The sequence below is a fragment of the Pinus tabuliformis genome, chromosome X (genome assembly GCF_031772625.1).
Source record: "Pinus tabuliformis cultivar Carrire ecotype Pingquan chromosome X, CPIR1, whole genome shotgun sequence".
In the NCBI taxonomy this organism is placed as follows: Eukaryota; Viridiplantae; Streptophyta; class Pinopsida; order Pinales; family Pinaceae; genus Pinus; species Pinus tabuliformis.
In genome coordinates this window covers 842,346,868-842,364,527 of record NC_142308.1, presented here as the reverse complement: position 1 = coordinate 842,364,527, position 17,660 = coordinate 842,346,868, and the positions used below count along the sequence as shown (strand labels likewise).

The window sequence follows — 17,660 nt, the reverse complement described above, 5'->3', positions numbered from 1 at the left end:
AAATCTTATGGTGACATTACGTATGGGGTTATGAGATTATCTCATGACAAACATCTCGGCCAAATGGTACTTTTGGTGATACACGTCTCCTTTTTCTGGTATTTTTTCTAATGATATTTTTGTATTTGCAGCTCGGACCTGTCCGAGATATTTTGGTAAAGCAACTCAACCGACTTTTTATAATTGTCTTTCTTTCATGTCGTTTCTATATATTTTGTGAGTAGAAGGATGTAGCATTGAGGAGCGTGGTTGTGTTGCCCATTCCTGGACATTGTTTTCCAATCAATGGACAATGAACATAAGTGAACATAGAAACATGATTATTGTATCTAACCATTGTTTATAAAATATGGATGGTTGTTTTCTTGTTGAAAAAAACGACAGTTTTAATAACATATATTTGTATCTTAAACAACCTTGTCATTTCTTTGACCATCATTGAAAGCCCAATCTCGACCCAGGGAAAGGCAGTGAGGCCACGGTATGGTAATTTCAAATCCATTTTGTGAGGAAAGAAGAATCCCACAACAACGACAGGATAGCCATATATTTCCATATCTTGAGCGCTCCTCTTCTCTGCATTTCCGACCTGGTAAAATAGGCAGAATACAGATCCAACAAACACATGTAAGCCATAACTCCTGCAGATCCGGTGTTAAATACTGCATCAACAATCACTACCATTGGTCTGTTCTCGGATAATAGCATCCCAATCCCCGTTGCGACACCAGCAAAAAGGGCACTTATTCTCGAAACTGCTCGGAATTTACCATTAAAACCCTCCTGCTTGCCACACATAATAAACAAAATCAGTTTGGACAATATTTGAAATCACAGAAATCTTAATGAAAAAAAAGCCACACAGATTATCGTTAAACTAGTTTGAACTATATTTGATCCCTACAATTTCCGGGTAGTCCTATTGGTTGAATTAAGAGAAAGGGAAAATTGGAGAGAAGTTAATAATGGGTACCTGAACTTTGCATCCGTCCATCCCTTCTGGAAATTGTTGAGTTGTAAAAGCTGCAACTAAAGTCCTAATTACCATCCATGGACTTTCCGATCCAGCCATTGGTATTACAGCCAGAGTTAAATATAGCCAATTCCAACACCTGATTCATAAATTCTGATATATCAAAACAAACCTCAACATCCAGAGATATGATGCGTTGACATCTATGGATGCAATTATTGGTAAATATTGGACTCATGATGTAAATATGGACTCTTGGTTAATAGGGACTGCAAGCTATTAGCTCTCCCATCCAGGTTCAACCCACACGCTATATGATGCGTTGACATCTATGGACTCAACTATTGTAAATATTGGACTCATGATGTAAATATGGACTCTTGTTTAATATAGAGCTTCTTCCGAGGGATTAACCTGCCTTTATTTTAATTATAAAAGGGAGGACTCAACTATTGTAAATATTGGACTCATGATGTAAATATGGACTCTTGTTTAACATAAAGCTTCTTCCGAGGGATTAACCTGCCCTCATTTTAATTATAAAAGGGAGCGCAGTTTGTTCATATTACCATAATGCTTCTCTCCTCTAAGTTTCAAAGAAATATGACACATAGGTTAAGAGATATATTTAAACAATTTCTGCGTTTGTTTATTAGAAAAAAATTATTTGTAAACCATTGTGGATATTTCATTGGATAGTTCATCACAACAAATCTGATAATATTATATTTAAAATATGAGATTCTACACTATTACAATTTTATTTAATTTCTAGATTTGTAAATTTCACTGTAATTAGTGCATTAATGTGAATGGAAAATGTGTAGAAAAGTAGATAAAGACAAAATAATCACACACAACCACACATAAGACACAAAATATGTTTTATGGGAAACCCTTTCGGGAGAAAACCCGACTGGAAGGTGAGGTTGTTTCGCTCTCTTTCTCTGTCTAGAAATATAGCTACAGGTACAAAGAAGTAATGCATGTGGCCCATTGGCTTTTACAGTGCATAAATCCTCTCTGTGTGCTCTACCTCCTATCTCTCCTGGCTATCTTTGCTCAACTATGGAACAAAATGCTTTCAAAAGAATGGAATGCCTCTTTGTCCTAATGGCCTGATTATAACACAACCTGATAGCCTACTAGTGGTTAATTTTGACTATATCAACTCTTAACTAGAGTTACAATATAGAGTCTTCTAGAGTCTTGCACATCATAATCATGTGGCTAGCCCATTTTCCATGAATAATGAGGGTTGACGCGAAATCCTCCCGAACTATAGGTGTGAAAACATGAAGGTCAACTTTTGAGTGGTATAAATTTTGCATATGGACTCCGATTGATGCGTTTATTGTGTCGTTGGAAATATCTTTGAGTGTAGAATAGCATGAAATGGTGATGCACTAAAGTGACAAGGTTTTACCCCACAAAAAACGTCGTTTGATGCCTCAAAACGCTCCTAAAAGGTTTCAAACCATGTTTTACCAAACTGGGTCCGGCCAATAAAAACGGCCTTGTGAGTTGTTTCCTCCACTTTTTCCACTCCAAATGCATCAATATGGATGAAAACTAATATAATGATCCAATATAGAAAAAAAAAATAGTATAAATAAATAAGAAATTACCACCATATTTTGCAAGCATTTCTTCTCCCCCACGCCTTCACTTTTGCATGTCCTCATGCAAACAAGGTAGATTTGTCAACTTATGACCAATAACACCCAAGATAACAACATAATTTGCATTTGAGGTTGATGTTACATCAATTGTAGCTTGTAGGGATGCCAAACAAATCATGAATCAAGTGAGCCTTTAGAAGACACTGTCAAAAATGCATATGCAGAGTTGTTGTTAAAATTATAAGAAAAGGGGGTGACAAGGGAAGGAGGGGTACTTTGTTTCCCTGGAAAACAAGTTGAGATAAAATATGCATGGGGATTAGGAGAGGTGACCAGTAAGAAAGCGAAGTGTTTAAAAAATGCAACAAGAAAGTCTCAATTGATTTTGCCTTCGTAAAATTGAGAAAATGTGAATTTCCACATCAACAGACAACTTGCAGGCAATTAACTTGTGTGACATGGCTCTTGTCACTCGGTTAGCTCAGTAAATTCAAGTTAGAGGGCTTGGAGTTCAGTCAAGGATGTGTGATTGCTAATTTGTGACAATCAAGTTCAATTATTTCAAGTTTTTTTTAGTTAAACTAGTTCTAACTATTGGAGGAACTAGTAGAAGTTCAGTTGTGCAGTGGGCCTTCAATCTAACTCAGTGATCATCCAATTAACTGATCAATCATCCAAAAATAGCTAGTGCATGAAAATAATTCGAGTTCCCATTTGTGGTGGAGATTCCAAGGTAGTGGAACATTAGTTGTAGACTAGTCTTGAGTGTACAAGTATTGCATGCAATGAGATGATTAACCTTGGGAATTGCGCAATCATTTTGGAGGAAATTCCTAAATAATAGGGGCCTAATTTCCCCAAGAATTGCGCAAGGAAATAGGGGCTCAAGCAGAGGCATAAATTGACTAAGTATGGGTCAGAGATTCTTAATGAGCAAAGAGATAGGTTATTCACTTGCAGGTTGAGCTCAGATTGAGCTAGTAATTGTAATACATCTCTATTCATCATATTATTCAAGTAGGAAAAGGGGTTTTCAGTAGATTTTTTTCCCCTAGAAAAATATTGTGTGCATGTGTGTTATTTCTCATTGCATATTTGTGATTGATGCTCTAAATTGTGAATTGATTTTTTTAGAGAAGTAGAGTACGTTTGTGTCTTATGATCTAGATTAAAATTTCATGAGTAGTTGCAAATCTACACCATAATTTCTACATGGTATCAGAGCAAGATTCACATTAGAACACAAATTTCTAAGTTGTTTCTCAAGAGGATCTAAATTGTAGTTCAGTATAGTAGGATCTCTATAGAGTTGGGAAGATGACCTTCAACGCGCTAAGATTAGAGTATGCCTTGGAAGGCAGCTCTAATTTTATTGCATGGAAGGATCGCATGGAGGCAATGCTTGATGACAATGGATTTCTAGAATATGTCAAGACAGACATTGCAAAACCAGGATCAACTAATTCAAGAACCTAACTCAATGGAAGAAAGATGTAGCTAAGGCGAGGAGAATAATCTTGGAGGGAGTACGAGATCACATTTTCTAAAATCTCCATGCCAAAGTAACTCCTTTCGTAATGTGGAAAGCACTGAAAAAAATGTTCGAGAATAGTAGTGAGCACAAGATGCTGGCACTCAAGAATAAAATTCGAAATATCAAGATGCAAAAGAATGACACTATTCCTCAATATCTGAGTAGGTTCACACAAGTTTGTGATGAACTTGGCGAGGTTGTTGTAAATGTTTCTGAAGATGACTTGGTAAGCCTAACACTCCTAGGCCTTCGAAAACGCTGACACGACTACCAATATTTAGTGAACGAGAGGGAAAAATTACCGAATTGGGAACGCTTATGGTCCGATTTGGTACAAGAGGAGACAAGGAAAAATACTAGAGATGATAATTCATCCAAGGGAGAGGATGAGGAAAAATTTTCATTGGTTGGAAAGGCAAAGAAAGGAAAAGGGAAGAAATCTCAAACCAAACTAGAATCCATCAAAAGGGGTAAGAAAAAATATTTTTCCAAAATTTAATGCTTTAATTGTCATGAATATGGGGACTATGCCATGAAGTGTCCACACAAAAGTTCGAGCAAGAAAACCTTAGGAGAAGCAGTAGGTGAAGCTGTAGCTTCATAGTTCGAGCTTGACTTCACCCTTAGCGCATACATGGGAAGCACAATCATGGGGAGCATGTGGTACTTGGACTCAGGTGAATCATTCCACATGATAGGGTGTAGAGAGTTTTTCAGTGACCTGAAGGAGAAATATATTTAGATGCACATTGAGCTGGGGGACAACAGAAGATACAACATGACCGAGATTGATATAGTCACCTTTCATAGGGAGTCGAGATCCCCTCTTAGACTCAAGGATGTCAAGTTCCTTCTAGGCCTAAAGTAAAATATCATCTTTGTTGCAGTTGTGGAAGACTGTGGTTATGATGTGATCTTCAAAAAAGGAGAATCATTCTTGAGACACATAGCCATAGGACATGTAAAGCAAATCGAGGTTTGGGTGAATAACATGTATAAGATAGATGTGGAAGACTGTGTTGCATGAAGCATTAAGGTGGAGAAAGTGCATAGCCGCGATGTCAATGAACTTTGGCACATAAGACTCAGCCATTTGCATCATGGCACCTTGAAGATTATGCATCAAATAACCATTGTCCTCCCTAAAGGAGCACTTGAGTGGCAGGATGTTTGAAAAGGATGTACCTTGGGGAAGTATGCAAAATCCACATTCCATGATCGAGATAACAAAGCACATGCAATCTTGGAAAGGATCCACTCGGATGTTTGTGGACCTTTCCTGACCGAATCCACTACCAGACAATTATTTTGTTATTTTTATTGATGACTTCTCAAGGAAACATTAGATCGTCTTCATGCGAAAGAAGGATGAGACATTCTCCAAGTTTGTATAATTCAAGGCACTGATTAAGAAAAGAACAAAAAGAAGGGGAAGGCTCTAAAGAGCGATAATGGAGGTGAGTATGTTTCGACTGAAATCATTAATTTTGTGTGAAATAAGGCATTCAAAAAGAGTTGATAACACCACACAACCCACAACAAAATGGGTTAGCTGAGAGAAAGAACTGTAGCATTGTGGGAGTTGCGAAGGCTATGTTGCATGACCAAGGCCTACCACCGCATTTGTGGGCAAAGGTATGCAACACAAAAATCTATTTGCAGAACTGAAGTCCTCATCGAATTCTTGGTATGATCATATCGAAGGAGGCTTTCTCAGGGAGAAAGTTAGATGTGTCACAATTCATGATTTTTAGAGCCTCTCTTTACTGCCATGTCTCCAAAGAATCAAGAAAAAAGCTTAATCTAGGTGCATATTGGTGGCCACTCGCCTATTCCACTTGGACACCCAACACTATCTCTTTCAGTTTTTCGGTTTCCTTAATTGTAGCACAATTTACTATTTTTGGCAGTTTTTCAAGTCCTAAACTTCCAAAGCCGTTCTCAGGCCCTAAACGACGTTTTTAGGGAAAACAAAGAGACCAAAATCTTCCAAAAATGGCTTTCCCATTTTTTTTAACCTCCTCTTTGAGATCTTCAAAACAAGGTATTATGATATCCAAATGAAGATCGTATGCCAAAGTTACGACCCTAGGAAATTGATGTACCAATTTACCTAAACATGGCCCATAGTTTTGGTGCTTCATCTCCTAGGGTTAGGTTTTTGAATGTTTAGGGTTTTCCATTGTTTCTCAATAATAAATAGGCCTTTGACCTCATTGTAATAGATTTTAGAGGCATGTATCTGCCATATCTCTTCTCAGAGATAAGCTACCATCGCCCGAACTAGTTTATTTCCATTCTGTTTATAAGCATCTGATATTAATGAAATGAAGTATTATTTATGTTGCATTTATGTATTTATGGTTATATGTGTAATTTGTTGCGTTCTTGTTTAAGTTCAGATCAGTGGTATCAGAGCAATCTGCTCTTTCTATGTTTTTCTTTGCATGTCCCCAATGAGGTTAGGGTATAAGGAGTTAGGGATCAATCTGGTTGAACCTTTGCAAGACCAGCCTCAAAAACCTTGAAGGCCTCCCATGGTGGAAGAAAAGAAAGACGAGGGGCAGGAGATGCTTTCAAAATATTGCTTAGGGAATCCCTCGCGCGACAAAGGAACACAATGATGGATAACTTTTCCCAGATCCTTCGACAGCTACCCACAGGGGACGCATATTAATCCATGAGCCACTCTAGAGGCGCTAATCCTTTTAAGGTACAAGTTAACTTTGATATTCCCGTATTTGAGGGTCAGGTGGATGTAGGCATCATAGATAAATGCTTGAATATGTTAGAAGGATATTTTTTAGTTCATGAATTTTCCAATCGAGAAAATATTACTTTTTCACTTCTCAACGCTACCCCACACGTCAAGAACTAGTGGGAAACCTACTGTGAACAAAAGGACGAAAGGGAATCCTTATTTTTTTTAGTTTCACCGACTTGGGATTCTTTCTGAGATGCCATTAAGGAACAATATCACCCTGGTGAGAGATATGAATATAAATGCATAAACTGGACCATGCTACGACAGGGAGGGGAACAAGATTTGTTGGAGTTCACAAATGTTTTCCATACCCTTTGCATGAAGTTGGGTATCAAGGATTTTGAGCGAAATTTGGTACTCAAGTACCACGACTTTCTACACAAGTACATCCAAGACGAGATGGATTTGCTTGAAATCTCCTCGCTCGACATGACATACCAATACGTTATCAAGATTGAGAAAAATTTTAAATAGAAGAAGCGAGACTTTGGATCTACGAATTCGAAGCAAGGAAAAGGCACCCCCAAACCACAGAGCAAAGGCCAAAGCCAAGGCGGGCGACCTAGGACAACCTGTTGAAGCCGCAAGCAAAGAACTACACCACGAATACAAAGTAGGACAGGGGAAAATAGTGTGAGTTCCATAAGAGCTCCACTCACAACACAAGTGAGTGTCAGGCCAAGGAGTCACTAGTGGTCGAGCTAAAGGCTTCCGAATCAGACTCATGTTCCGACTCTGAGTCAGAACCCGACAAGGGGAATGACAAAGGGAAGAATATCATTGATGCAGAGCCCAGTTCCACTGTGACCACCACCAAGATCAAGAAGAATGAGCCTAAAGATCCAGAGGTGGGGGAACGCCTCTTCCACTCACAGATGTGGGTGAAAGGTTCTCCGCTGCAGTTCATTGTCGACGACGGGAGCCAAAAGAACCTCATTTCAGCAGAGGTCATGAAGCGGTTAGGCCTACTGATGACAACACATCCATATCCATAAACCATCGGGTGGCTTCACCAAGGACGATTTCTCCACGTCAGCCAAAAATGTCACCTTCCCTACAACATCAAGCCCTTCATGGATGAGAAACTATGTGATGTTGCTCCTCTTGAAGTTTGTGATGTATTATTAGGAAAACCGTACTTGTGGAGCTACATGTTGTATATGTGTCTATACCTCGCTTTGTGATTATTACTTTGGGCAATAAGTTGTACAGGATACCAAAGGTATCCCCACCTACTACCATCTCTTTGATCACTGCAAAGAAATGCAGTAAGATCATTTCCCAGACCAAGAAATATGTTTTCCTTATGATTTGCCCTCAGGGAAAGAAGAAGGTTGTGGCCACGACGTCCAGACAGGGTTCCTCCGCACAGCAAAAATAGATGGAAAAATTCATGGAGGAGTATAGGGACATTTTCACCTCACCTAGAGGGGTACCTCTGCACTGTCAGGTCAAGCACTCCATCGATCTAACCTCTGGCGTGCCGCTACCTAATGGACCAATATATCGATGCTATGTTCTAGATAAAGATGATATCAAGAGGTATGTTTAAGAGTTGTTGTAGAAAGGGCACATTAGGCCAAGCTCATCACATTATGGGAGCCCGATTGTATTGGTACAGAAGAAGGATGAGACTTGGATACTTTGTATTGAATATTGGGCACTAAACAAGATCACTGTCTAGAATAGGTACCCAATCCCATGGATTGATGACCTTCTGGACCAGCTCAAGGGGGGAAAATATTTCAACAATATTGACTTGAAGTCTAGTTATCACCAGGTTCCTATCGAACCCTCCGATGTGTGGAAGACTGCCTTCAAATCCAAGGAGGGCCTTTTCAAATGGTTGGTCATGCCTTTCGGGTTGACAAATCCCCTGCAACCTTCATGAGATTGATGGACGACATCTTGTGACCTTTCACCAATACATTTGTGGTGGTGTATTTAGATGCCATCTTGATCTTTAGCCAAAGTTGGGAAGAGCACCTCCGCCATATTCGACAGGTCCTTCATACCCAACAACAACACAAGCTATGTGCCAATTTCGAGAAATGCACTTTTGGCATGAACCAAGTTCAATATATGGGGTACATCATTGATGAGCAGGGTGTGCATGTGGACCCAACCAAGATACAAGTCATTCAGGATTAGCCAGCCCCAACCACTCTAACAGAGCTCCGCAACTTTCTGGGTCTTATCAATTTCTACCACAGGTTCGTATTGGGGTTCTCTCATATCACTTGGCCTTTAATTCAAGTCACCAAGGGCAGAGTGAAAGTAAAGTGCTTTTGGTATGAAGCCCAATAGAAGTCATTTTCTAAGTTGAAACATCGCCTCTTCTCTGCACCGGTGATCACATTACCATATCTACAACAAGCATTTGAGATTGATACATATGCCTCTGACTATGCTATTGGTGCAGTTCTTACTCAACAGGGGCATCTAGTGGCTTACAACAATGAGACACTTTCAGACATAGTTCGAAAGTATCCCACTTACGACAAAGAAATGTATTCCATTATGCAGGCTTGTCGTCAATGGAAGCATTGCATTCTAGGGATGGAAACAATCATCCACACATACCATCGACCCCTACAGTTCATACAAACACAAGGGAAGTTGCAGAACAATCGCCATCAGAAATGGTTCACATACCTACAACAATTCCATTTGAACATTAAGTACAAGAAGGGTAGCACCAATAATGTTGTAGACTACCTCATCCGACCACCAGTCATGGCGTTGATCACTTGCTCGACTCTTGTGGGCACGAGACTTTGGGGTGGCTACATATTTATGAGAATGATCTAGAATTCGACAGCACATACTAGACACTCTTAGAAGGTATAAAAGTTCAAAAATTTAACCTCCATGATGCACTGTTATGCCACCAGGGACACATATATGTTCCTTCAAGTGAGCGTGCCAAGATGATTTGGGAGGTGCACTACAGTTTGGTCAATAGACTTTTCAGAGTAGAGAAAACAATGGCAGTACTGCAGAAGTATTTTTATTGGCCGAACCTTTGTCAAGATGTTCGGAGGTGCATTAGATCTTACACTACGTGCATTGTTTCCAAACCATCCATCAAGAAGCAAGGCCTATATACTCCTCTTCCTACTCCTAGTTGACCTTGGGAATCCATCTCCATGGATTACATGTTGGGCCTTCCTTCTCCTAAGCATGACAATGACTGTGTTTTCGTGATCATCGACAGATTCTCTAAGATGGCCGTTATGATGGCCTGCAAGAAGAGTATCACAACAAAGGCCACTGCTAAGATCTTCTTTGAGTGAGTATGGGTACACTTTGGGATCCCGCATTCCATTGTCTCTGATTAGGAAAACAGATTATTAAGTGGATTTTGGTCAAATCTTTGGTTGATGTTGGATACCAAACTCACTAAGTCCACAACTTTCCATCCCCAAACTGATGGCCAAACTGAAGTTGTCAACAGGATGATCGTACATATTCTTCACATGTATAACTTGAAGCATCCATGCACATGGGATGAAAGCCTCCTATATGTCCAACACATCTACAACAGAGCTCTCCATAGTGCAATGGGACACAACCCCTTTAAAGTAGGGCTGGGATTTCAACCATTATGTCCCATTGATGTGGCCATACCATTTACAGCTACTCAGGCAGATTCAGCTCATGTTCAGTTCGAAGTCGATAGGGCTAACAAATTCATTGAGCGCATTCAACACATCCGCCAGTAGGTCCATGATATATTGGATAGAGCTAATGCTAAGTACAAGTAGCACCATGATCAACATCGGGTGTTGCACAAGTTCCAGGTGGCGACAAAATTTGACTACATTTGTAGAAGGAGCACCTCGCTGGACCCCACCACAAGCTTTGCCCACTCCGATATGGGCCATACACCATTACCAAGGCTATAGGGACAATTCCTTCAAGCTTAGCACTCCACCGTTCCTTGGTCTGCACCCAGTGTTCAATGTAGACTGCCTTCGACCATACTTTCCACCATTGCTAGACACATCCGATGTTGCAGAATAACTCACACCAACAGAACTAAACCTAGACTGCATTGAACAGGCCACAACTAATCAGATCATGGACACATAGATCAAGAACACTCGCCAACATAAGATCCAACTATATCGAGTTGTCAAAGTTGACCAACTCCTTCACCAAGGCAAGTGGCTCACCAAGGACCAAGCTCAGAAGAAGTTTTCCCATCTCATGGAGGCACTCAACGCAGTGGGGACCATTTCTTCTTAAGGGAGGAGGAATGATCCAGGTGGATATTGGTGGCCACCCACCTATTCCACTTGGACCTGCAACATTTTCTCTTTCAATTTTATGGTTTCCTTAATTGTATCACAATTTACTATTTTTGGCAATTTTTCGGTCCTGAACTTTCGTAGCCGTTTTAAGGCCCTAAACGATGTTTTTAGGGAAACCAGAGAGACTGAAAACATCCCAAACTAGGTTGCCTATTTTTGTCAACCCCCTTTTTTAGATCTTCGAAATGAGGTACTACGATAACCAAACGGAGATCGTATGCCAAATTTATGACCCTGGGAAGTTGATGTACCAATTTACCCAAATAGAGCCCATAGTTTTGGCGCTTCATCTCCTAGGGTTAGTTTTTTTATGTTTAGGGTTTTCCATTGTTTCTCAATAATAAATAGGCCTTTGAGCCTCATTATAACACAGTTGAGAGGCATGTAGCCGCCACATCTCTTCTTAGAGATAAGCTACCATCGCCCAAGCTAGTTTATTTCCATTTTGTTTTTAAGCATATTTCAGTATTCTGGTATTAATGAAATGAAGTGTTATTTCTACTGCATTTATGCATTGATAGTTATATGTGTAATTTTTTGCGTTCCTGTTTAAGTTCAGATCAAATCTTGAGTCGAAAATAAAGTTGAGGGTATTTGTGGGTTACACTGAAACGCCTCACAACATACCATGTGTAGTTACCTTCCCTTAGAATGATAGTTGCGTGAAGGGATGTAAAGTTTGATGAGGAGAAAGTGAATCGGTGCTCTCCTGAGAGGAAGATTTAGATCCCACCAGAACAGGATCTTTTAGCTCCAAAGGAGGAGCCTCGGGAAGTTGTGGAGCAGCCACAAATTTAGGAGAAGAGGGTGGAGACATTTACTCAAGCAAAACCATCTAGAGAAGGTTGAAAAAGAACTATGGAAGTTGATAGACTTGTGCATGACATGAGGGAGAATGTGGGAGTTCCTTCAAATTTGATAAAGAAAAGGAGATCAACTGAAAGGTACACTGACTACATGGCTCTAATGACTGAGCTTGTAGAGACTAAGCCATCCTCTTTCAAAGAAGCAATAAAACAACCTGTATGGGTTGTTGCAATGGTGGAAGAGTATGAATCCATTGTAAATAACAATGTTTGGGAAGTGGTCCCAAGACCAGTAGGTAAATTAGTTGTGGGTTCTAGATGGATCTTCAAGGTTAAGCATGCAGCAGACAAAAGCATAGAGAAGTATAAGGCTAGATTTATGGCTAAAGGACTCTCTCAAGTTGAGAGAATTGACTATGAGGAAACCTTTGCTCCCGTAGCAAAGTATTCATCCATTAGATCAATTTTGGCACTGACTATGCAGATGGGGTGGAAGATCCACCAGATGGATGTAAAAATAACATTTCTCAAAGGTGTTATTGAGGATGAGGTTTACATATGTTACACAGTATTTTGTCACACCTCCTGCACTTCCCTGTGAAATACCCCGAAGTGTCTGAAACATGACCATTGTGTAGTGTACTCATTCATATATGCAACTCGGATCCTTCCTAAGACACTTATTGAAAAGTGCCTTGAGCTTCCCCTGAAGAAAATAACTCTAAAACCCTAATTTGAGGATCATCGCTCTTATGAGGCCGAAAACAATGATGATTTCCTGTTGCATTGTACTTGACCCGCGATGGAATCGCTATGTTAACTTTTATACCCATGATGATCCCAGAAAGGCAATTTTCCCAAAGAGGATGAGAAGCTTCGTGATCTAGAAACTTCCAGAGCGGAGAGCTGGAGGTTGTTTGGCACAGATGAGGTTGAATTCTCCTAGCTTGGCGTCTTGGTATTATGGCCTACCTCCTTGAGATAAGGACCTACTCCTATCTTTGGAGAGATCCTAACTCCCTTTCCCAGCCTATATATTCATCCTCTCCCATTCCCAAATGGTTGGTCTATGTCTATTTACACCCTTATGCTAAGATTGTGCTTATATGCTACTCATTTGGCTTGGAAAAGGAGTACTTGGAGATCTTAGCTTGGACTTGGATATTCATTCAAGGAGAGCCTATCCACATCAAGGCTTGGTTTTATGCTTCCCCTTATTTTCTATTAATATACAACTTTTGGTTCATTTTCCCTAAATGTGTATGCTCATGTATCATTTAGCTTAACATTCCTTGATCAGTTAGGTAGGTTGCTTTTGAATTGTTACTTTTATTTGCATGCCTTGTTGTGTATTGATCTCTTTTGTAGGTGCATAAACGCTGAGAGAAGCAGGAACGAGCCTGTGACGCAAGTGATTCAAGGTATTCAACAAAGGAGATTAAAATAGCATCCAAATGACGTAGGCCATCTTCTTCGTCTCTCTTTTCAATTGAAACTTAGGATAGTGTCTAGTAGATTTCGATTGCTAGACCCAATCATTCAACTAAAGGGATCGTCTCTGTCCGCAAAGAGGATTTAACTAGACAAAAAAATGGCGACTCCACTGGGGAACCTATGATCCTTTCCATTCAATCCTTCACCTTGCTTTTGTGATGAGTTTGACCAACTGTCCATTCCCAGACTTGTTTGCTTGTCTGTAACTATTTTCACTTTCTAGTAATTGCTCAAAGGTTCTTAATTTGTGCTGCTCTTGAAGATCTTTTTTTCTTTATCTTTCTCAACCATCACGGTTTTGTCCCTAGCAATCATGATTACATCACGGATATGTTGATTACAGTAGCGATGATCGTTACTTTTATTTTAACATGTGCGATGATATCAGAGGTTAAAGAAAATTAGGGTTTGTCTTCTTGTTTTCAGTACTTTTCCTTATGTCAGTGACTTACCAGTGTGATTTTAGTGTCCTTGTTTTGCCTGACATGTTTGTCTGATTACAATTGCCTCTTGATTTGGTTAAAGTGTGCTTGGAGCTTGATTTTCCTTCTAGGGTTTTAGGGCTTCTAGGTCATCCTTCATTCACTCATTGGTCTTCTCTTCAGAGATCAATTACCCTTGTTAGAAGAGTATTTTTGTGTTTAGACATCTTTTGCAAATCACTTTTGGTTCTTGGGTATGAAGTTGCTTCCATTAGTGTTGAATTGAGTAGATTCTTTGAAAGTCACTTTAGTTCCATTTGGAAAGCAATAGATTACAAAATTGTTTGTTTCGATTGAAATGAAAGGAATTATTTGTTTTGAATTTTGTGTTTCAAAAAGAGAAAGTGAAAGTGTTTATCTTTTAAGTAGATTTTGAAGGATTTGTTGCATTCAAAATCATTAATGTGAAAGAGCTTTTCATGAGTATTTAGTTGTTTGCATTCTCTTTTTCTCTTTTGCACTAGATTACATTGATTGCATTAAAGTGAAAAAGAAATCATCATTATATATTAAGGTAGATCACTTTAAGATTTTATTTTTCCATTTCATTTTCTTATGGAATGAAAGATTAGATTTCATGTTTTGCATTTATCATTGGAAAATTGGCATTGATGCATCGTTGCTTGTTTGATGCATGATTTGGATATTTATCTTCCTTACGTAGGTAATATTCATCGAATGAAAGGATTTCAATTTCATCATTTAGCTGCATTTTAGGAACAGGTGACTTTGTTAAGGCCTTGAAATAATTTCAAGATTAACTTTAAAATCTATTAATCAACCTAAGAAGCATTGAAACATTAACGTTCATACTTAGTGGTCTAGGCCAGAGACGTGTTCCGGCGTCTATAAAACTTAGTAGTTCTCGTTCACTCTTGCATTAGACAGTGCTAGCATGGACTTGTGATCCCCGTACCATCAAGTATATAAAGGGAGACCCTCATAGTTTTCACACCTTTATCCCTAGGAAGCCGAGTCTGCCGCCCTGCAAATGTGATACACCAAACACAAAATTCGGGGAGATTGCCTTCACGTACGTCAGGTCCTTGGTAAATTTATTTGCTAAGGTGTATATTGCAGTTCACAGTTACTTGGTACTCCTTTTTTCCTGGAGTTACCTGAGTAGTCATTTCGATCTTTTCTGATTCCTTAAATTTGAAAATATCATCGAGCACTTGTCCTTTCAAGCTCGTTAAACCAACGAAAGCGACTAGGGTCACCTTTTCATCCTTTTCTCGACTCTTAATAGATGAAAAGGAAAAATTTTTGTTTCTAAAAATAACTGCCCACAATAAACATCGAACCTAAGCAATTGCTTCTTGGACCAATATTGAGTAATTCCCTATTAATTTCAAGATTGTTAATAAGCCCTCAACAAATCTCCTTTCCTTTTCTTCTCTTGAGAGAAAGTCATCATGGCTAAACCATTGAGTTCATCTCATAGTTCCCCTTCATTGTCTAATACTGAAGGGTCCTCCCAAGGAGTTCATTCGGAGCTTCCTCAGTCACTTGAAGTCAAGATTTTGAACTTGTGATTATTTCAAGTTTCCAACCTCTGTCTTCTCGTCTGCCTCCATCGGATTCTTGGTCACCTTAAGAATTTGATCCTTAGACCCCAGATAATCCTATATAGACCCTTGAGAGTTTGCATAGGCTTTTTATTCATCCGTCGAATCTGTTATTTGATTATGTTGTGATATCTCCTCAGCATCCTTATAGTCCTTATAATCAACCTAGTATTCCTTTGGAGTTATCTCCTCACGCATCTTAGATTCCTTAACACTAGTTGTTTCCATCTATGGAATCAGAGGGTGAAATCCCAACCTCTTCTTCAGGTAATTCAGAAGTTTCCTCTACTCATACTCCTCATGTCGATGATGAACAAGGGTATGAATTTCCTCCATAAGGCTTTCCTTTTATAGGAAGAGTCCCATCTCTCACACTTCCTAAAACTAGTGGGCCCATGTTTCCACCTAGTTATACAACCTTAGCCCAGTTAGTTTTAGGCAATCCTAGTGCTTCATCTTTGTATCAAATTCCAATTTGGTCTTCAAATGCCATGCCTACATCTGGTCCGTTCATTCCAAACGTGACCTCTCAAACTCCTATACAAACTATTGTCACATCAGTTCTCATTCAACCTATGATTCCATCACAACCTGTGTCGTCATTTCAACCACCCTTCCAGTACAACTGACTGTTTTAGGTCAAGTTTCAGTTAGTTCTTCCACCCCTCCGTCAAGTGGACAGAATGTGCCACCGCTTGGGGGGAAAAATCTGAATATTCCTCTTGTGTTAGGTGAAACCAATGTGAGTGGATTACAAACTCACATGGTTGGATTTAATCAACCTTATTCTAGTAGTATTCCTAACTCTGTTGGTCCATCCAATTCAAGTATCATATAGTATCAACAACCTTATACAACTCAGATTCCACTCCAACAGGTTTATGTCCCATATGGTTCACAAGCTTTGGTTAATCCTTCTTACATTCTCAAGCAGGAGCTTATGTCCAGCCTGGTCAATCCACTGTTCTTGGTGGATGTGGTCAGATTCAATTCGGAAATTACCAATACCCACATGGTATATCCAAAGGAACTGTCTAACAAACCTTGCAGCAGCAAGGGAAACCATCGTAGCAGCAGGGGAAAACATTGAAGAAGTAAGGGAAAATGTTGCAGAATAAATAGAAACTGTTGCAACAGCAAGGGAAACCTTTGCAACAATAGGGGAAACCTTTGCAGCAGTCTCAAAAGCCTTTGCAGAAACAAACTCAGTTTTTTCAGTAGTCTACTCAACCTTTTTACTCGCAAGGCCAACCTTTGCAGCAACAAGGTCAATGTTTACAACAACCAAGTCAGCCTTTGCAGCGGCAAGGTCAACCTATGTAGAAACAAGCTTCATATGTGTACAACAAGGTCAACCCTTGCAAACACAAGGTCAACCCCTACAGCAGCGGGACCAATCTCTTCAGGTCCAAGGTCAACATATCCAACAACATTACAATCTATATGTCGCGTATAATGCTTATCAATGGCCTATGGTAGGTCAATATCAAACCTACCCTAGACAAAATCTACCTTATGGTCAAGGTAACCCTCAGTGGGGGCAAAATCAAATCCTGTATGGACAAAATCCTCCACTGTGGGGGAAAAATCCTTACCAGCAAGGTTGGAACCTACAGTTTGGGTCTCCTCAAAGGCTACATTGGAGCTTCCTAATGTCTCATGGCTCACAAATGATCCTATTTTTCATTTGCCTTACTGGCCTCTGGTTCCAACTAAAATTCCAAGCAATTGCCAGAAATTCGAAGGAAAGTCTAAAGAGGACCCGCAAGCCCATGTGATGACATATCACTTATCAGGGAAAATTTTAAGAACCCCCCCTAAATTTATAAATATAATAAATGGGCGAATCTCCATGGTATATAGGAAAAATGGAAGGCGATTTTATCAATAATATAATATGTATATATAATTTTTTGGCGAATCTCTCACCAGGCATGGCGAATATTTACCTCAATTATAAAATCTTGTAAGATCTTGGCGAGTCTTTCACTAAATAATAAAACTTTGTAAAGTCCTAGTGAATCTTAGCATAGGCTACATTGCAGGTGAATACCATGGGTCAATACCATGTGCCATTTTGGTGAATACCATGGGTCAATAC

General features: G+C 39.5%; 1 protein-coding gene across 1 annotated transcript; it reads right to left on the bottom strand.

Annotated features, from left to right (window-relative positions):
• Positions 1-254: 254 nt before the first annotated feature.
• On the bottom strand, positions 255-1,169 carry LOC149142377 (zinc transporter 3-like). The gene is made up of 2 exons (XM_089452994.1): positions 974-1,169; positions 255-783 (listed from the first exon to the last, which is right to left on the bottom strand). Exons 1-2 carry the CDS (start codon positions 1,070-1,072, stop codon positions 493-495), a joined length of 390 nt encoding a protein of 129 aa, XP_089309120.1. The 5' UTR covers positions 1,073-1,169; the 3' UTR covers positions 255-492.
• Positions 1,170-17,660: the final 16,491 nt, after the last annotated feature.